Source organism: Ylistrum balloti, unplaced genomic scaffold (assembly GCF_031769215.1).
Source record: "Ylistrum balloti isolate Yb309-2 unplaced genomic scaffold, AGI_CSIRO_Ybal_v1 Utg369728, whole genome shotgun sequence".
Lineage (NCBI taxonomy): Eukaryota > Metazoa > Mollusca > Bivalvia > Pectinida > Pectinidae > Ylistrum > Ylistrum balloti.
The window spans coordinates 157,721-180,647 of NW_026781944.1; the positions used below are offsets into that span (position 1 = coordinate 157,721).

Consider the following 22,927-nt stretch of genomic DNA (forward strand, 5'->3'; position numbering starts at 1 on the left):
TTTACTGTTATATGAGATATTTTGTCTATATTTACTTTTACATTTTTATTCTATGTGTACTGTTACAGTTTGCTGTCCATGTTTACTGTTATGTTTCATTTTTTATCCATGTTTATTGTTGAATTTTGGACCCATGTCCTAGTCTTACCACTGCAGATTAATTCCGTGTTTCATATTAACCACGCTGAACTTTTTCAACAATTTATATGTAACCAATCAGTGCTGGATGTTTTATTGCTAATGTTGCAACACATAGTGATTCTATAGTACATCCTATTTATCTACACCTCCACCACCACCACCTCCACCACCACTTCTTAATCCGGGGGGACCGGTGGCTCCTACATCGCCAGTTTGGCCCGTTGGTCCTGTTGGTCCTGTTGGTCCCGTTGCTCCCGTTGGTCCTGTTGCGCCTGTTGAGCCTGTTGGTCCTGTAGCGCCTGTTGGTCCGGTTGCACCTGTTGGTCCTGTTGCGCCTGTTGGTCCGGTTGACCCTGTCGCTCCAGCAGCTCCGGTCGCTCCTATCGCTCCAGTAGCTCCGGTCGGGCCTGTCGCTCCAGTAGCTCCGGTCGCGCCGGCTCCTCCATTTGGTCCTGGTGGGCCTTTAAGGACATCTGATTGGAAGAGAATCAATCCCAATGCTGAAATAAAAAGATGTGTAACTAGAATGTTTATAACTGAATTATTATATTGATTACACAATGTAAACGTGATGAGGATTCATATCTATTTGGTTATCGTTTTAGTCATTCGAAAATTCCTGCCCAAATCCTTAATATATCTATTTAAAGAAATTTGGATATACAATACAGCTCCTTAACTGAAGTAAATCGACAAAATTTATTTGATTTTTACATTTTACATTTAAATGAATTGTATCTAATTTTCTCACTACATCTAACGCCCAACTTGTGATATCTTTGTGACTGTGTGTATGCTTGCATTTTGTCGACTAGTCTTGACAAATGACGATTGATTACATGTATTTACATAGATATACATAGTATGTAAAACTAACCAAATAAACTGAAATGAAAAGAACGTATTCGGTTCAAAATGTATACATTTGCTTGACATTCTGTCGGTATTATCTGATATTGAGAGGTATTGAATTTTGAGACTTGTATATATCCCTCAAGAATAGTTTTAAAGTTCCTTCTTCGACTATTAAGTTTGAAGATTATAGTCTCTTATCATCACTTACGAGCCGAAAAGGACGAAATAGCTGAATGATGGGTCCTAGAGGGGCTAAATAACGGTTTGATGCAGTTAAATTAATTATTTTGCTGTACTTTATCTGATTCTGAACAGAATAACAGGTGCTATTGACTTGTGTGTCTTAGTACAATCTGTACGGTATGTACTGTATGTACAGTATCATCATTTAGTATTGACATATTGATAGACAGGGGCAACATCCAATGAACAGTAGATAAGAATAAATGTATGCATAAATCATATTTAGTTATCATTTATCAGTCCTGTTCATTTCCGATTTTTAGTATGTTAAAGAAAACAGTGGGATGATGGCGAAATCGCCGTTTATGCTCTATATACGTATTTAAAAGAAAAAGGGGGTAAAAATACGAGTGTTAATGATTACTGTTTTTATTTATGAACGTCAAAGCCTTTAAACATTAACTACCTTGTTCCCGTCATAGAGACCGTGGCATGACATTAGATGTGAAATGTTATTATATATGGTTAATAATGATAACTTGGATTAGTATGTATAAAAGATTCAAATCAGTAAAGGTATAAAACAAAACACTCACAAGAGAGAGAGAGAGAGAGAGAGAGAGAGAGAGAGAGAGAGAGAGAGAGAGAGAGAGAGAGAGAGAGAGAGAGAGAGAGAGAGAGAGAGAGAGAGAGTGTGTGTGTGTGTGTGTGTGTGTGTATATTATCAAATGTATTATCATGAAGATATGTATTTCAAAATATGATGCTCCTGAAAGAAATTGTTTAATGGAAATAAGAACAAAATAATATTAATCGTCTCATGAATTTTTAAGCTGTCGTTTCATCAAAATGTTTTACTCTAGAGGTAATGTTCCATGATATTTGAATTTTTGTATTTACTGTGATATATTTTTAGACAATACAAAAATTGGTTCGGATCCGAACCTATTTCATAAAAGTATAGTTACTTCCTGTTTAATTTTCGTTGAGAACCAAACATTCTTGAAATTTTAGTCAACTCTTCAGTGATCGGATTTTTTACTCATGATGTCGTTTTTAAAGGATTGATGTGGTATGTAGTCAGAGAGGATTAATTTGGATTTGGTGAAAGTAATAGGATAATTGGGTAGTGTACTCACCTAACCAGGTCTTGATTATGTGGCCAGGTGATCGGGAGGAGGGGATAGGGATTAAAAATCGGCAAACTCCCGACTGAATCGGGAAAGTTGGCAGGTATGAAATATTTTAACGTTGGAAGTACACAAATTTTACATAAACGATTTAGACTAAATAGTCCTTGAGCGGACCATAACCCCAGTTCCCATCCCCTAGGGAGAAGTTTTGAAGTTTCTGAAAGCTTATAGAAAATGCTACAAGAAAATTCATGTTTACCATCTGGCCATTAGAGCTTTTGGGCGTGGCACCATTGTTAAGTACCCCATTGAGGGGTAACGTCATTTTAAATCAACACATCCATAAAATTCTGCAAACGTGCAAAAGAACATAGGACATAAGATTTTGTGATATCTTGATATATTTCAAAACTAGATTGCTATAAGGCAAAATACGTTATCAAGATCAGATGTCATAGGCACTGAATAAAAAAAAATCTGTGGGAAAATGATTCTTACTCAAAGCAGAAAAACGATAAAGCAATTTTAACAGTTTTGAAGGGTAACCTTATTTAAAGCCCGCTGATTTTGTTGACATATCACCCATACTGGTGAACAATTTATATATGAATTGTATACCCGATGTTGTTATCACATCATGAATGTTGAATTTTTGTTGTATTAAAAATAAACGATAAAATAGTGCATTCAGTATAAAGCATCATTAATCAGTACTTCGATTTAATCTTTAAAAATTCATTTTTTATTGTTCTATGCATGGTCGTAGCAATCATCTTGACAACAACGACAGCAGTCTATGGATTTTAGTTTACTCATTTCTAAATAAACACCTGGTATTGATTTCTTAAAATTAACAGGCAAATTTAATTCTCCGGCATAAATTTGTCATAGTCTATAGGCTATAATAAACACAGATAAAAGAAAACTTACAATGTACATTAACAGAGAGCTATATATATAAGAAATCGTCAAATGAAATTTTCAAATCCACTGTATACAAAATATAATAATCATTTTACAAAGGAAAGAACAACACAGTTTCAACAAATTCAGAATTGGAATAACGGAAGAAATTCTCTTTTCTCTTTAATAATAAAAACAAAGTACATAAAAACATTACTACATATCATCATAATAATGCTAAAATGTCAAATAATGATCATGATGTCCATGCCATGAAACAAACTATAAAAAAGACTGTTGATAAGTGGACAATCTATAGATATTAAACGCTGTAAATTCATTTTACAGGGCACAGGATTAGATTATTTTAAACAACAATACTTTTAAACAAAGATTTCGACATTGTGTCCAGTAACGATGAAGCATGCTTGGTATATAATCAGTTCACCAACTGGTTTGAAAAAAACCTAATGTGCAATGGATACACAGAATGTCTAGTAGGGCCGACATTTCTAATACTTTGAAACAACATATATTGATTGATAATGTTTGGTGATACTAGTGATATATTTGATCTGATGCAACAATTTAACAAAAGTATTTCGGCTATTGTCTCTGCAGGGAACTACCATTTTCTTGATGTGTGATGTCTGAGCTGAAATTAGCAAGAATTGGGAAACTACTGATAATGAAGTGATTATAAACAGGTTATTGAAGAAGAGAAAGGTAAATGGCTGAATTACGGTCGAATTTCGATGTTTTCGATGAGGGTTTGTTTTCCTTGTACAGTGTATCTACATGATATCTTAATTCATTTGCTGATATACATCATGTTTATGTTGCCAGCATGTATATGTTTTAATATGGAATCTGAAATAATATCTTGAGGTACATACAGATGTATGTATATCTTTGATATAGATAAATTAACTTGCACACTTTTATTGTCAAAACACAATCAACTAAAGCAGGTAAATGAAGAACCACATGAACATAAGGATGAATGGTTCTTGGAGTACTAGTTGATCCAAATAATAAAATGAAAGTTATCATATATATTATAAAGTTATCAACATTATACATTGCAGACTAGGATTGGCGGCTTTAAAGGACTTCCACAATATAATCCACTAAATACCGCTAATACAACAGTACCATTATGTAGAACAAAATAAAAAACATGTTTAGTTAGTAATGTATTAGAAATTATCAAAAACGTGTACCCGAGGAGTACACTGCAACATCGAAAATATATTGATAGTATTTATTTAATCAACTTGATATTTTATAGATTTGACTACAGAGAATACCAACATACTCCTTCATGTAGCATTTGATATAATTTGACATTCCTTTATAAGGAAACAACAAATATTATAGTTCATGCCGTAGCATTTTAGATAAAATGGAGGCGACGAACAGAGGGCACATAAGCGTTGGAATCCAAAATCAAACATTGCGACAAGTAAACCTCTGATCAATAAACATTTGCTGTCAATTCACTATTCTACATCAACGCTGCCATCTTGTTACGCGAGCTAGGAAGCAATCAATCTCCCAAAATGGTGTTTTTGAAGTAAAGAGAAATGTTTTTGAAGGTAAAAGAATCAAGTTATTTTTTCATGAAGTAAACTGATTCAAAGCAAAAGATATATCGTAATTAATCGACATATTAGATCATTTTATCATTATTTTAGAAGGTTTGCAACAGTGACTCATTCTAACGTTAAAACATCACATACAGTCAATATGGCAATGAAAGAGGACAACGGACTTATGAAATGTGCATTATATAACGTATGTTTCGGCAAGTAAATTCCGTACAGTGTCCCCATGTGGTCAAATCATCTAATTTATTCTCGATGTGTTCAGATCAGTTGTACTTTAGTCAATGTCGCTTCACTTAAAATGTGGGTTGTTATGTAAAAACTTCAAACTTAAAACATTGCAGAGGAAGCAGTTTAACAAAGATTTTTTGAAGAATTGTTCAGTCCTTCTCTTTCATTTCTTTTTTATGAGAAACAGCAGCACTGTGTAGTGAAGGCTAGTGTTTTCTCATCGTGTATTACTACTACACAATGATTATGGCAAAGCTGTGATGTCAAATCAAATGTTTTCACCAACAGGACAGACATACTGAATTTGTATATATATATTTGTGTACAAGATTTTTTAAAAGTCATCCAATGTCTCATAAAAGTCATCCAAAGTCTCATGTCGATGAAAAAAATTAATCATGGGGATAACGCATCCAATTTTGTATGACTGAAAGTCACTAGTAGATCTATTTTGAATTAAATATCACATGATGTTAATGAAATGAATAGGATGAGTGATAGAAATAACATAAAGAAAACAAATGAGAAACGAAAGGCTTCAAGCACCTGGTTCAGATGGAAAGTAATCTGTACAATTACCTATACACGACACGATGATGCCGGTGCTTGGAAACGGTCTCTGATTTACAGTACCGCCATCAAACTGGAATCCAAAGGTCGCCACGATTTGTATAATAAATGGCACCTATATAACAAAGGCAATACTATTAACAATGATTAATTAAGATCATGTTTTTCCATTGTCATAAAGTAAACTTTATTTTGATTAAAGATAAATTTCGAGCTACAACTTCGCATATCCTGACATTAGGGACAACAGCTCTTTTGTTAAGAAAATCAACAATTCAAGAATTAGAACTTACCCCAGAGTGCCTTTGATCTTTTGAAAAAATCTGCAGACAACGAAATATTCGATTTCGAGTTGTATTTGTATCTCAAGAAAATATCCCAAATCAAATAGCCTCCAGTCGTTTTTCAGCTCTGATACCACGTGTTCTCCGACGTTAAGCATCTCAGCAGAATGCGCTTCAGGTCAACATCTCACTCTATCAATTACTCGGGTATGTGTCAGAAAGGATAGATGATCTTAACTGGGGATGGTTAAAGACGTGATATAAATGTTAGTGTTTCAAAACTTTAAGTATTTCAGCAGAATGCACTTCAGGTCAATATCTCGCTCTATCAATTACTCGGGTATATGTCAGAAATGACAGATGATCTTAACTGGAGATGGTTAAAGACGTGATATAAATGTTAGTGTTTCAAAACTTTAAGTATTTCAGCAGAATGCACTTCAGGTCAATATCTCGCTCTATCAATTACTCGGGTATATGTCAGAAATGATAGATGATCTTAACTGGAGATGGTTTAAAGACGTGATATAAATGTTAGTGTTTCAAAATTTAAAATCACTGCTGTACTGCAGTAGAGAAATGTATATAATTATATCTAAAATAATCCCGCGTGTGAGTTTCTTCCAAATGGATCAAACTTTGGATAACCTGATACCTGAAGGTAAAATGAAATAATAATGATTATTATTTCATAAAGTAATTCATATCGTCATTTTCAAACGATCCGGACCCCGGTTCTGTGGACAATTATGTATCACCTACGGTTTCCGGAAAGTGATTTTTTTCCCGGAACGAGATCTTGTTACATTTGTTTGCTCGCAGTAAAACAAAACATCTGAAAATCCAACTGATTTTTGCCAAAAAATGAAGGTTCATTCTTGTCCATTGCGTCGCCTCAAAATATTTATTTATCTTTTAAGTACACATACAATTGAATGTATTTTTTCCAAATGACTCGGATAGACCGCTGTTCCTTCAGACAATTATGTACCGTTCATGCTTTCCGGAATGTACCATATACTTCCGGTTGAGTACACGTTAACATGTATGAACGGTGTGTTATATATGGTATATTATTGGCAGTATTTTGTGCCCCTTCTGCTCTAAGTATATTCAATAATTCTTAATATATGATTTTCTGGAAGGTTACTATGTTACTTACAGGACGTATTGACTCAATTATATTCCTTGTTGTTATGGTGTTGTACAATAGTGGCCGTGCCGACCATGAATCAATTGCCGTTGTATTGTAGTAGACATGTATTAACGCTTGTCACTTGCACACGGTTTGAAATAATTCCTACGGTTTTTTAAAAAAAAAATTGTTTTGTTTTTTTGTTTGTTTTTGTTTTTGTTTTTATATATTTAAGTTAAAGGTATGGGATAACTGCAGTTGCTTCAATAACATAGCCATGGGTACATGTAGAGTTGTATGTGTGCTTTTTTATGCAAGTTCCTCTTTTTCTATATTGATAAACTGTGCTGACTGATGCTTTAATACTTTTAACAAATATTTCAACATATCTTTACATTTTACTGGTGCAATAAACCAGTGAACATATGATAAATATATACTGAACCGTGCATGCCTTAGCTACTTGTGGGTTAATGTGTGATTCACAATTCCAGCATTTATGTTATGAGTTACTCATGGCTTTCTTTCTTTCTGTCTTGCGGAAATTCTTTTTTCATTTCTATCTGTTTTTCTCATTTTAATTCTTCTTTTATACCATCTGGAATGAGGAATACCCTTTTGCAAATTAAAAATGGGTGAAATAACTATACTTTCTGCGAACTGTCAGGGTTATGGTGATTATATTAAGAGAAAGGATGTGTTTTGTTATTTGAGAAGTAAGAATTACAACTTATATTGTCTTCAAGAACACATTTTACGTTAGAACTGGAAAATAGAGGAAAGACTATTTCATACTCTTCTTATAAGAAAAAGCAAAGGAATTCGAGAGAAAGTGAGTTGATAGAATCTACAAATTATCTAACGAATCAGGAAAGAATTAATGTCATAGAAATTGAAGGGAAAAAGAAGGAATTAGAAGCCATTCTTTTACAAAAATTAACGGGAAGTATTGTAAGATCTAGAGCACAGTGGAAAGAAGAAGGGGAAAAACCTACCAGTTATTTCTATAGCTTGAAGAATAGACACTTCACTTCTAAAATAATTCCTAAAGTCCAGAAAGAGGATGGTACCATGATAAAAAAATCAGGATGATATTTTAGAAAATGTTAAGCAATTTTATGAAAATTTGTACAGAGAGAATACCAATCTGACTGATATTAATCTTGAAAATTATTTGAATTTCTCTGATGTACCTAAATTTACAGAGTCTGAATCTCTAGAAGGGGAAATAACTCTCATGGACGCTAGCAACTTTTTAAAGCAAATGAAAAATAATAAACGCCCAGGATCTGACGGGTTTACTGTTGAATTTTAAAAAAAATCTGGCATAAAATTGAGAAATTTGTTGTAAGATCATTAAATTTTGGCTTTTCAAATGGAAAGATATCAGTTACACATGTCTTAGAAAATTGGCGTCCAATCTCGTTACTTAATATAACTTATAAAATAGCCTCTGGAATGGTCTCTTATAGAATTCAAAGTGTTTTACACAAACTTATTAGTAATGATCAAACTGGGTTTTTGATCAGGAAGGTACATAGGTGAGAATACATATTTACTTTATGATATTATGAAATTCACAGAGGAAAACAATATACCTGGCATGATTTTGAAAAGGCATTCGATTTTGTCTCATAGAGTTATATAAAAGTTTTGACTTTTTTGGTTTTGGCAATGGTATTCTAAGATGGTTTAATACATTACACAACAGTGTTTCATCAGCAATTAACCAGGGAGGTAATCTATCTCCCTTTCTTTGAAATTGAATGATCTTGTCGTCAAGGCGACCCAATCGCCCCATATATTTTTATCCTTTGTGCTGAAGTTTTAGCTAATCGTTTAAGAGAAAATAAGCAAATTGGTGGAATGAAGACAAATAATTTTGAAATTCTTACTTCTCAATATGCAGATGACACATTTCTTGCACTTGATGGGTCAGAAATGTCACTCCACAAATCTAGTATAGAATTTTAAAAAATTGCAGATATTTCCGGTTTAAAAATGAACATAGACAAAACTCATATAATTTGGAGTGGAAGTAAAAATATAGTGAAGACACCATGCTCCCAGAATTTCATCTTCAATGAGGAAAAACTAAATTTACATTATTAGGTATTGATTTTGATGTTAACCTTGATAATATTCCAAAGATTAACTTAAAAAAATTGAAAAATTTGAAAATTACAAAATTTGATCAATATCTGGAAAAGTTCACATTATCAAGTCGCTTATGATATCCAATTCAACCATTTATTTATTTCACTCCCGAATCCATCTTATAAGATAATAAAAGAAATCAATAGTTTGTTAATTGATTTTTTATGGGATAAAAATCAGAAATAAGAAACAGTGTGGTTTAAGATTATACTGATGGATGCTTAAAAATGCTCAATTTGAATATTTTTATTAACTCTCTAAAATTAAGTTTGGTTAAAAGATTGTATAATATTGATGGGAAATGGAAGTGTATTCTAAAAGAGTATGTTGGTATTGATATGTTAATGAACATTGGTGGTGAATATATCTTGAAATATAGTAACACCTGTACAAATAATTTTTGGAAGGATGTCTTTAAAATTTGGTACAAATTATTTTATTGCAAAGAATTAAAAGAACAACAAAATAAACATTTTTTGAAAACGAAATTGTGGCATAATAAGAATATAACTGTTGATGGTAAGCCAGTCTTCTTTAAATCTTGGTATAGATCAGGAATACATATCATTGCGGATTTTCTTAAAAGTGTTGATAACTTGTTTTTACACATTCGAAGAACTTGCAGAAAAATATCAGATCAACACAAGGATTAATTATGGCAGTTCGCAGGTACATTCCAGTCCCTCTGCCCTTTAAAATATTTCATGTTTATCGTCCTTTCATACCTTTGATTATTCATCTCTTTTTGCAAAATAATAGAAGCTCTAAAATATTCTACAACATACTCAATCAAACAGACACCATAGCCACTGGCAAGATCAAATGCAATGAGCAATTTAACTTCACTGAAGAGGACTGGTGTAATATCTATAAAATTCCATTTACTATAACTATTAACACAAAGCTTCAATGCTTCAATGGCTCCAATATCGTGTATCACACAACATTCTAACCACTTATTCAAAATTGTTTAAATCAGGTCTAGTTATCAGTCCAATATGTATTTTTTGTAAATGAAATAGAGAAACCATTGTTCATCTGATGTGGGAATGCCATGAGGTACAAGACTTTTTACAAAATTTTGAGACACTTCTAAATCCACTATACATATCATTTGCAATCAATAATCAATCCTTTTTATTTGGCCTTATTAACGATAGAATGTCTACTATATCACTGACAATATTATTATTTTAATAATAAAACAGTACATTTACAGATCCAGATGTCTTTGTAAAACTTTGAATATGGCTGCTTTGGTAAAAAAAAATATAAAAGGATATTATAACATCCAAAAATATATCGCAAATAAAAGTGATTCTCAGAAAGCGAATTTCTAAAACTGTTGAAAAAAATGGGAAAATTTGATTCTGCTTGATCTCTGATATAAACCCCTATATTAATATTACTAATACTACCTCTTTTGCCTTTTACTTAGCCAGCCACATTTAATCATATGTCTTCTTATTTACTTATTTTCATACAAATACCCATTTCCCCTCTCATCTCCTATACTCAATACTTGGTGTGCATGGTGAATGAATGCTGCTAGGATGTAATGTTTGTTTATGTAAACTAGTGTCTTTATGTTTTCAGTTTTGTACGTTTATGTTATGTCATCCTTTTATCTATATGTATAAAAATTTGGAAAACAAAAAGAAAAAAAGTTAAAAAGTATTAATTTCGTAAATATTAATATATCTAAGTATAACGTTAGGACTCAAAAGTGATAATGAAAATACATAATAATTAATAATTATATCAACAAATAATTTAATTTTGTTGTCTGTAGCTTATCAAATATTCCAGAACAAGAAATTAATGTTTTGTTGATGATAATATATCCAAATTGTGTATTTGGTAATATCTTTAAAAATTAAAACATTGGTGTAATGCAGCTCAATTATTGGGTACTGGGATGTTTACCTTTCTAATGTCACCGATTCGATATCAAAATGTACGCTCTTTGAAATAATCAGATATATGACAATTATGAAAAGTATTGAATTATACCCCTCCCTGTCTACATTTTGACATTTCTTATGATCAATATCATTTCTCAGTCGCCTCTAAGATTAACGAAAAAATAGAATAGGTTCTTGCCATCACGGTCGTGTACTAGACAGTTGGATCTACTAACAACGACGTGGCAATGTTTTATTATCATAAACATTACAGTGTAGGGAAGACAATAAAAAAAACGATAAAAAGTTGGACAAAGTGGACATTAGCATTATGAATTAATTATCTCATTGACATCAGTAATGAAGTTAGCAATGATACCAACTCACGTTTTATAGAATTGATTAATGTATGTAACTTAAATTCATTTTGATGGTATCTACAATAAAATATTGACTGTTCTCAGTAAAATTTAACAGATAATGCTATTCGTCGCCAATTTCGACTTAATTACATGAATTTGACCTTTGAATATATTTAACAAAATGCGTTCATCAAACATATGTTTGACATAATTTACCCAAGAAAGTTAATATTGGGATAAAATAACTAACCGATTGCTACTTAATTAATTCTGGTTGTTTTTTGCCATTTTAGCCCAAAATCCTACAATTCTTTCTTTAACATTGATACCAAATTCTTTGTTAATCTTGAAATTCTGGGTATTCGTTTGAACTTTATTGTAAACTTTCGATAAGAATGTAATTATAGGAACCCAATACTTCACATCCATAAAATACAATAGGTGTGATAGCTTTGTCAAATATATCCAGTTGTCGAATCTAAAGACAAAATATCATCCCTACATTTAGATCTAGAAAAATACATGTATAAACATGAAGACAACGCTTGTTCATTCTAATTACTCATGATCCATGAAATGAGGCAAAAGCACGAGGAAACGAACGTACAAGAAGAACACTACCGTGCTCTTAGAAAGGTTAAGCATCATCTGTTTATTGTTGATCCCGGTAATTTCAAGTTACCGTACCCTGGCAATAACAAGGGAACGACAATATATACTAACGTGTCTAAAACATCAACATTATCTGCATTATATAGCATGAAAAATACAAACTTATGATCTGGAACTCGTCCTTAAATAGAATACAGTCATTATATGTGTTATATTTGAACTCCTGTAAAATTCGAAATCTGTTTTTTTTTTTTTTTTTTTTATTTCTGTTGCATCCGTAAGTGATGTGTAAAAAGACACATTATTTTATAATAATAGAAACACTGATTTTGTTTTTATTTTCGTTAAATAATGACAGCTTAATAACCAAAAGTCTGTAGGTCTTACTATTTGGCAAGGTAGCTGTTCATATCAGTTTGTATCAGTTTGGTTAACATTGCTGAACTTGACCTCTGTTCAAGGTCACACAAATGAAATTTGATAAAATAAAGACATTTTTGTGCAAGTGCAATTTGAAGATTTAGTTAGCAGCTTTATACAAATCTTTTGATGAAGGTCAATGAAGTGACCTTATTAGATAGATTATATACAGTAATAGTGATGGGTTTTGCCTTTGTCAGTTCCGATCCATAATTTGTGGCACTTTGAGAAGTTAATAAGAGATAGAACAGTTGCAGTTTGCAGCACATTACACTGCGCTTTAGTATATAAGAACTGCTCAAGTGATTGCTTGTTTGAACTTGAGTGTTGCATGGACTGGGTTACTTTGATCTTGCCCGAGGTGTTGAGCAGAGTCAAACGGGATTGCATTCGCTCACCAAGGCAACGGTTCCTCAAGTCCCTCTCTGGTGTAGACACATAAATTGGTCCATATACAGCATTCAAGGAAGCAGTAGCCACAAGCCATCTTGACGTAGTACACTGGCGGTCCTCGTTGGCAGTAAGTGTATCATGCTTTGTCTGACCTGACAGAAGATAGGACGTAAAAAACCCTGAACCTCGCAGCAGCCAAACGCATGCTTAACCCCCCCGGTCAACAATCAAACTGTCATCTTCACTGAGCCACAGGTTCAGGTTCTCACCTGTTCCAAGATTTTTTGTCAAGATATTTGCATCATTTTTATTGCCATAAAAAGGCCCAGTAGTGTCTAGTACATAGCCATCCTTTAAGACACTATGAAATGTGTGAGACACATACTGTTTTTGTCAGACCACATAAGACACCAAGTTTAGACCATGAAATACTGGTCTTCAGTTTAACCCAGAAAAGAAACACAGTATGATCCTCTATTGATGTCTGAGGAGCAAATGCTATGGATTTGCTGCATTTGTTCAAGTGTGTAACCAGTCCATGCGTTGAATTCTTCATTTCTGAGATGGTCTACATCTATGCCTGTGTTGTTTGGAGTACCAGCAGAAAGGAAATGGCTTAGTTCAAAAAGGTCATTGATATCCTGATTAGCTCTTTCTTGAAGATGAAGAGCTAACGGTTAACTTATTTGCAGATCTAGTGGCAAAGAAAGATTCAGAAAGTCACCAATTACATGGTCATCGCAAACACGAGCATCAGAGGGACACCATAGAAAATGGAAAAATATAAAGTTTGTCGTGGCACTCTGGAGTATAGTGCATAGCCCAGTGCCCTCTTTTCTACATGTGACACATCTTTTATGTGAAGTGCCACCATCAAATAATTTCTCAACAACGATTAGTGGTAGTTGGTTTGGATGACATGAAATCAGTGTAAGCATCATCTGCATCTTTCGCCAGGTCATCTGGGGTGCTCATACCAAAAGGCCTTTACTTAAGGTACCGCTTGTAGCATTTTCTACATAATATGCTTTCTTCTTTTATGCTAATGATCTCATCAGAAGTCAGCAGCTTGTGCAGCCAGTTATACTTGGGTAAATATACATGTCTTAATTGAGCCCGGGCTCCTTGAGATAGATCTTTCAACCTGGTTTTGCAACCACGACCTATGCACACGTCTGACATGATTATTAGTAAACTTGATGTTACATTTACAATAATTTTAATTTAATTCAGAATATTTGACATAAGTGTAACTTTGTCTATGGAATTGTCTATGGATACTTAGCAGAAATGGTATGAATACTTTATAGTAATATCTTACTATGTTTCAGGAAATAAACATACTTGCACATTCAGATGTCAGACAAGATTATCATTTCTGGCCTCATTTATTAATTATTAATTAGAATATCTAGTTAATTTATATCCATTATTGTTATATTTAAAGATGAATGAAGAAAAGTTGAATGACGATAACATGTGAACAGTAATATTGATTATTTAATCATTGTTAAGTTTTTATAATACAAACTAAATTGTCAGTTGTTTTTAGAGGATACCTACTGAATTCAATTTTAAAACAAATTTAAAATACTTATTATGCTTTGTTACTACACAAAACTGGAAAACATAGTAGTATTTGGCACAAAAAACAACGAAAATGAAATCTTCATGATTATGGCAAACTATGCAATAAGCATGTTTAAATTGCTAAAAATATATTTTACCGGTTTTGAAATCACTTTAAATTTATGCAATATACAGTATATATACGCAGAAAGTTGTTTAAATAAGTATGAAATATAGGCTGAGATTGCAACTATACAAAATGAACTTGACAAACTTTGATATATTCCGCATTTTTTAAATCAAAGTTATCAATATGCTTACATTTTATGCCAATATGATATATGTGGTTTCCAAATAACGGACATGTTATGTACTTTAGGCTGGTTTGTAAATATTTTCATTTAAAATTATCATGTAGCAAGTATTTGTCATTATGTTAGGGTACCTTTATCACTCAACCTGGTGTTATGCAAGGGGGTCCAGTATTACTATAAGTAGTTATAATGACTAATCATTTATGCGGTTGTAGGTTATTTTTTATTTCTACCATTTTACTTTAATGTATTCCACTCTCAGGCCATTGTTTAAATATGGCGGGTGTTGGATAAATTTAAGTGATATTCCACTAGTGGTATATGGCCTTCCGAATACATGATTGGTGAACTTTGACCCGAACTACATTTTTTTCACTCGCGTGATTTGTTCCACGTGCGATTTGTTTAATATCGTCTGCTGTCAACATGGCTGAACTGGATAGGCTTGAGGTGAATGTAGGTGATAAAGTAGGGCTATGTGATGGGGAGAAGGGTGTAATCCGGACTATTTCGAAAGCAGATAATAACGTTGGGTTTGATCGTTCCCAAATAGAGCTTAATTCGGGAAAGACTGTTACAGAAGCCAGGTATCGTTTCGACGTGATACCGGCTTGTCCGGGCCGCGACATGACTTTGTTTCATACATTGTCTGAAACCGTTACTATATCCCAAAATATCGATACTCAGAACGGTTTGTCTGATGATTCCCTTGACGAGTTTGATATAGATGGATTTATTGCGTCGGAGGTAAACAAGAACACAAAGAAAAAAAACTGACGCTGATGTCAAGAAAGTCCATGAATTACTTAAAAAACGTCTTTAGAGAAGTGCGGCCAATTGAAATTATACCCCCTGCGCATTTAAACAAATTGCTGTGTATATTTTTCGTGAATGTACGGAATCTAAATGGCCAGGAATATGAACCAGCTTCTACCAGAAGTATAGCCTGTAGTTTAGATCGATACCTGTAGTCGAAAGATTAGGGGAAACAAATTTTAATAAGCCCTGAGTTTTCTAAAGTTATGGATGTTATCCGGTCTAAACGAAAAAAAAAAACAAAAAAACTGAAACGTGAGGACAAAGGGAATCGTGAAAACAGGGCTGATGCTATATATAATAACAAATTATAAGAATCTGGACAGCTATGCTGTAGTAATGCCGAAAGTTTGCTTAGAACAATTTGGTTGAACAATACGGTACATTTTGGAATGCGCAACGTTACCGAACACCGAGATGTGAAATTATGTAAAGATTATGAAAGTAATGAATATCTTGTGTTCCGAGAGCGTCAGACCAAAACTAGACCGGGTTCCAATCCCGAAAATGTTAGGGAAGTTCCTCCGCGTGCCTGGGCTTCCCCCTAAAAGCCATAACGATGCGCTGTCGCCACTTATAAAACCAACCAAGTACATCGCCCGCTTACGTACTGTAACCCTGAAGCCCCCTACTATATCGCAACTAATGCAAACTCTGACAAATCAAGCAAGTGGTATAAGTCTCATCCAGTTGGCGTTAACAAACTAGGAACGATTATGAAGACTATGGCAGAGAATGCAGTTGTCTTCAGCACATTCAGCTTGGGCCGTACCATTATTTGTGTAGGTACATCTACCTGTGACATCTAATCACAGTCTACGAAACCCTATAAACGTATAAAGTCACAAATTCATTGGCCCATAATTAATCTAGAGATGATTTGCCATTTATACGGCTTGGCTATTTTCTATTTAGTATGCTTATTATTAACTAAATGCCACGTGCGATGTATATTCGGAGTTGTCTTAAGTAGTTTTAGACAAGGAATTTGTGGTCTAAGTTATATTTCACGAAACGGGACACAGTTCGCTTCGGTTTTATGAAAAGAAAATATTTGGACCAAAATCTTTAATTAAAAGTGCTAATTAGGCTTAATTAGGGTACGTCTTAAGGAAGGTTCGTCAAGGAATATCGCGTCTTAAGTTGTGAAATTCATCACAGCCTCAAATAATCCATAAAAGGAAATTAAAATTAGGCTTGGAGCGGAATCCTTAATTAAATTCATTTTTTGAAAATATCCGGGAGGTGCACCGGCACCCCAGGGCAAGTGCGCGCAACTTAATACTGGTCATTCCTTATTTTGTGGCAGTCAATCTAACTATTCCACACCTCAAATATTTTGGACCTAAATTCTTAATTAAACTTCACCTGGCTCCCGGACTAAAACTTCCTGTGTCGCTTACTGCTCACGCTCACGCTTGACAGAATAAAAAAAATAAAACAGAATAAAACAATAACCGATGTTGACTTCAATTTGTTTCGAGCCCAAGACCGTGCCCGCTATTACGGCCGACATTTATACAGCGTCGACAGCAAAACGATTGAAAGAAAGATAAATGAGAAAAGAGATTGACCATTACCAAGACACTCAGTTCTACAGGTGATATAATATGGTCCCCTAAAGATCACATGGTATGGGAAACAGTCGATCTTATACTTGTGCTTTCTTATATAAACTGTATCTCCTGAACGACCAATATCACAGACAATACACGTGTTCGCGCGCTTCCCTACGGACCAACAAGAGTGATCAGTATTGGTTGAAAAATACACGGTTTAATTTTAAGTGGACACTTTTCCCGATATGTGTTTATCATGGCTATTTGGAATCAATGTGATTGTCATCGATCCGTTTAATTTTCTGCCGTTAATTAGGAAATGGGACGCTAATAGCAATCTTTGTCGTTTTATATATTTCTTACTTATACACACGATATGCATATTACATTCAAATACAAGGATTTTTAACATATTTATTAATAACGTTAAAACCCATCATGTGAGTAAGATTTTAAAATGTCAAGTTTGACCTGAAGTTTTATACACATGTACATATCTTTCTCAGTATCATATTTCGACCATGACAATATTCGTTTTCATTTTGTAATTTTGCTGACACTACTGTATTAAATATAATGCATTTGTTACCTGTGGTAATTTGTTTTAGCATTCTCATTATAATGGCAGGAAAATACTGACATCTATGTGTACTTAGCTACTTATTAGGTGAAATCTTTACATATCTGGGAATGAAACAGAAACTGAAAGCGCAGAATATCCAAGGATTCGTCCACAGGATTGGATATTGTGACTGGAATTAAATGATAAAGACCAGGAACTATAAATTTGATTAAGGTACTGACGCCTATGTAAAATGAAGAAACGAGTGAGTATAAACACAGATGATATTATATACAGACCTGGATTTATCAAATGATGTCGTTCCATTCTTGTAATGAGATTAAACGTAATAGGTCTATTAAACACCCTGAATATCCTGTAAACATCTAAGGTCACTTAACGACGACCTAAGTGTGTATGCGAGGTGAGGGAATGGGTCAAATGTGGCGTTAAGGAAAACACGTGTAAGTGCGGGCTGATAGTGACTGTACAATGCCACTAACAGGGATTAAACAGAAATATTTCTATTTCTCAGTATTTAACTTATTGTAATTGACGATTCGTATAGACGAAATTTGTCTAGTTTGATAGCACATTAATTGTAGGGATTTACGATCATTAGTGGGTACTAAATTCGGAATAGTTTTTATACACAGCTAAAGGCTGTGAACTCAAGTGTTTGTGTGTCTATATTAAGTTGCACGGCTTTACGTTCAATGTCATCAACATCAGTAACAAGCGCGAGAAAAGGTAAACAGGTGAATGATATTAATGAGTTTGAAGTAAAAGCTGCATTTCTGCAGGCTGTAGGCAGCATTGCTTTCAGGTCAATCTACCATTCCATTACGCATCCTTCCAGGCTAATTGCTTGCGGTTTTTTTGTACTTTTTAAGGCCTAAACTTACAGGAAGATGAGCCAGGCCCCACTTGTATAAAACATCTCAACTTGAGATTTCCTCAAGTCGAGATTTTCCTAAGCTGATATCTCCTCAAAAACGGCTTGTATAAAATTTTCTCAAGGAACAGGAGGAAGGCATCGGCTAGGATGTCCTGAAATTCCTTGCGGAATTTTCATACAAGATATTTTCAAGGAGATAATAGCTGAGGAAAATCTGGGCTTGAGGAAATCTGAAATTGAGATATGTTATACAAGTGGGGCCTGGTGTGTAACTATTGTTGAGGTCAGTTAGACGCTTAATTGGTTATGGAAGGGTTTTAGTGACTAGTTTAATTTTTCTCCAGTGGAGGTTATTGTTTCCCTCCTTGGTTGGTAGCAGACGACAAAAACATCACTATTCCGAAGTTTGCATGATTTGGTGGGTATTGGCACAGAAAGATTGAAGCGGCTGAGTAAGTCTTGCTCGTAGCCAGGCCTCATATCATGAGTAGTGACTCAAGGGTACCGCTGAACACCGAGGTCATTAGCAGGACTAAATTTTTCTTTCTTTCTTTATTAGTCCCGAGCCTTACGACTTATAGGCACAAAAGAAGAACATATACATAAACATATATGATACATCCGTGTAGCATGCACTCATACGCATGACCACATCCAACCCCCCCGCCCCCCAAATTATTGTTTGGGACCAACGTCCTCTATTATGGTCGTTAATCCCTAATAACAATAATCACACACACCCTCACATGTTCATATACATGTAAGCACACATGTGAAAACACTCCAGGACTCACTCGCTTACGTGCGAATCCGCACATACCCCTTATCTTACAGAATTATCAACTAAGTCAATCAACGGAGTAAACAACGTTGTGTATGAAAAACTGAACTCCTTACAAATCAAATCTAAATAATGGTTTTGCTTATAATATGCTTATAATACTTCAGATCGCCGTTTAAATGCATAATGAATAAATTTTCCGAGGTTATTTAATTCCTTCACATTGCTTATACTTAAAAGCTGAATTAATTTGAACACACTAGGTCTGCGAAAATAATATGATTTCAAATATTTAGATCGGAGATCTACATAAAAGGAACATTTCAAAATAAAATGGAATTCGTCTTCAATATCTCTATTATTACATAGTGTGCAGATCCTATTTTCTCTGGCTACGTTCCTATATCTACAACTTTCAATACTGAGCTGATGTGATGATAATCTTATTTTTGATATACATTTCTTGAATCGATAGTCGATAGGTTTCCTTAAATGAAACTGCAGCCCAGAATTGTCTATCAAATGCTGATATAAATATCCTTTTGGAGAATTTCGAATATTGCTCAACAATTCTTGAATATGAATTTCTTGAAACTTACACTCAATTAACTTGTATACTAGTTTTCTGTCAAGACTGCTGTTCCATAAGTACACTAATTATAATTTATCTAATTCTATCTTAATATTTACAATCCACTCATCATTATCTAATAATCTTTGTTCATGCTTTCAACACACAATTATCTGTATCTTTGATTTTAGTCCAGTATTTCATTATTTTCAATTTTCTGACGATATACATTGGTAATCTTCCTAACTCAAAATAAACTAAATCATGATATGTACTTTTCGCAACACCTAAAATCTTTTTACAAAAATGTGAATGTACTTTTTCAACATCAGTAGCTTTATGGAATCCCCACAATTCACTTGCATATGTTAATACACTACTAACATAAGTATCAAAAACTGAGCATAACGTTTCAACATTAAAGTTATGATTTTTCGTTTTGTTTATCAGTCTAAAATACGACTTTCTCCCCTTTTCTGCGGCATGTTGCTGCGTATTCTTAAATTTACCATTAAAATTGAAAAGCATACCCAGATAATTAAATTTGTTCACAACTTCAATTTCAACATCGTTGTATTACCATTTTTCATCATCTTTAATGCGCCTGCCATTTCAAAAAAAATACTATTTTTGTTTTAAGTACATTAAGTTTAAGTTTCCATTTATCATTATAAATAAGCAGTGCATCGAGCATTGATTGCAACCCGCTTGGTGATTCAGCTATGAGAACCGAGTCATCAGCGTACATCAGTAAAAATATAGATATCATACCTAATTCAATAGATGGACAACTTTGGTTAATGAAATTGATTTCACAATCGTTTACATAAAGACTATACAAAATTGGCGATAAAATTTCCCCTTGAAAGAGACCGGTTCTGTTAGGATGATATTCTGAAATATGACCTTTATATCTGACACAAGATTTGACATTGTCGTACAATGATTTTATGATATTTAATAACTTCCCTTGAATTCCTTGTTTTATTAGCTTACTCCATAAACTACTTCTATTGATGAGGTCAAAGGCTTTTTTATAGTCTACAAAACAGCAATATAATCTTCGTTTATTTTTTAAAGTTTTATTGATCAATGCCTGGAGTGCAAATATTGCATCTACAGTTGAAATACCCTCCTTGAAACCAAATTGAGCGTCAGAAATAATGTTATTGTCTTTGTCCCAATTCAGAAGTCTTCTATTAAGAACAGATGTAAACAATTTACCCATGCAACTAAACAAAGGTATGCCTCTATAATTACCTGTGTCGTTAACGTCGCCATTTTTGTAGATTGGTATTACACAACCACGTGACCACATTTCTGGGAAAAATCCAGAATCAAATAATTTTCCAAAGAGTCTTGTAATGCAAGGAAGCAAAATTTCCTCAAAGTCTATGAAAAGTTCATTAAAAATACAATCTTCGCTACAACTTTTATCTCGTTTCAGCTTACGAATGGCAATACGTACTTCGTCTTCTGTGAATGGCTTATCTAGTTCTTCGAATACAGCAGAATCAACGTTTACCGATAACATACTTGGATTGTCAATATTATTCATATTACCATCTCCCAAGTTTTTGAAATGTTCTACAAAATCTTTCAAATTTAGATTTGACTTCGGTACGCTGCTTCGACCCTTTGAAAAATATTTATAAAATGTTTTTGGATAAGGCTTTCTTAGATAATCAATCATGTCACCTTCTCGATGCTTGTATTGCCTTTTTAATCTCGATTCCAGTTTCTTATACAAAGATTTTTTTCTAATGAGAATAGTGTAATGACTAAAGCATGTATGGGTCACTAGATAACCAGCATGAGTAGTACAGTTGGTTAGGGTGGTGGTCACGATATGGTAGTTGATTGTGTATATTATGACAGTATCATATTGACAGCAAACAGCTGCAAAGTGTTCCGTATCTTTACAAAATTACTTCATTTAATTTAAGCACAATATAATATTTTAGAAAATGACACAATGGTGAAGTAGCATATTCACACTTATTGCTATATAAACAATATTCAGAAACCTCACATGTGTAATCAAACTTTATAGCAATATTTGCAGCGCGAAAATATAATTACCGCTAAAATAGGAGCATTCACAGTGGTTTTGTTTTCACCAGTCTCGTTTGGTACGACGTTGCGCGTGCGGGAGTCAATGGACAAATACCTTTAATATATATTGTATATTGTTTTCATTTTCATTCTCCTAAGAAACAGTGAAGAGAGGGGACGCATTTGTCACATCTAACGACAGGCATGATACTTTTACTCACGCAATTTTACATGAATCGTCCAGATCCATTGAAAGGATTTTGATATTAGTTTCGAGGTGATAATCTTAGTAAACTGCATCTGTTTTGATATTTCTTTCTGTTTTCTTAGGTGTTCCTAACGAGATAAATTTTCTAGCAACATATGCAAATTGGGGAGGACCTCGTCACGGCAAATATGTAAGAGGAATGTGCATTTATGGTTTTGGTGACCTCACCGAATTGGTATCGAGGAAGGAATTATTTGCAAACAAGTTTCAATATAATTACCAACTTTTAGCTCTGAGGTGTTTGGAAGAATGGTATGTAAACAAAACTTTTGTCGATTTGCCGTTTAAATTATATTACTACAGACAGTTACCTTTTCTTGGTGGACGGACGATGATGTGACGGAAACTTCAGTACAAAACGATTCTTTATTATCTCACGGTTTAGTATAAGATAGAAACTGCCTTACAGCAAGCGCAACGAGTTCAATAAAATCAGATGTTAAGGGTTAGTTTGGCCCACACGTCGATTTCTTTTGCCTTTTCATCCTATCTAGATACATTAAAATAAACTGTATACATCATTAAGTGATTATAACTACTGATAGTCGTAATGCGCCTCCTTGCATAACACCAGGTTGAGTCACGAGATATCCTAACTAATGACAGACAATGTTCTATTTTTTGATCGTCATGATAACATTTTC

At 33.7% G+C, this 22,927-nt stretch overlaps 1 protein-coding gene across 1 annotated transcript; it reads right to left on the bottom strand.

Moving 5' to 3' along the window:
* Window positions 1–273: 273 nt before the first annotated feature.
* LOC132565618 (collagen alpha-2(I) chain-like) lies at window positions 274–13,865 on the bottom strand. Its single transcript, XM_060230262.1, has 4 exons — window positions 13,784–13,865; window positions 12,843–13,042; window positions 5,633–5,738; window positions 274–641 (listed from the first exon to the last, which is right to left on the bottom strand). Exons 1-4 carry the CDS (start codon window positions 13,863–13,865, stop codon window positions 274–276), a joined length of 756 nt encoding a protein of 251 aa, XP_060086245.1.
* Window positions 13,866–22,927: the final 9,062 nt, after the last annotated feature.

Coding starts and splice junctions, on each gene's coding strand:
- LOC132565618 (XM_060230262.1), bottom strand. CDS start 13,865: ATGAGCACCCCAGATGACCTGGCGAAAGATGCAGATGATGCTTACACT. Junction 13,043..13,783: donor CAAACCAACTACCACTAATC/GTTGTTGAGAAA, acceptor ATCTTCTGTCAG/GTCAGACAAAGCATGATACA. Junction 5,739..12,842: donor ACACCTCGGGCAAGATCAAA/GTAACCCAGTCC, acceptor TTTGTTATATAG/GTGCCATTTATTATACAAAT.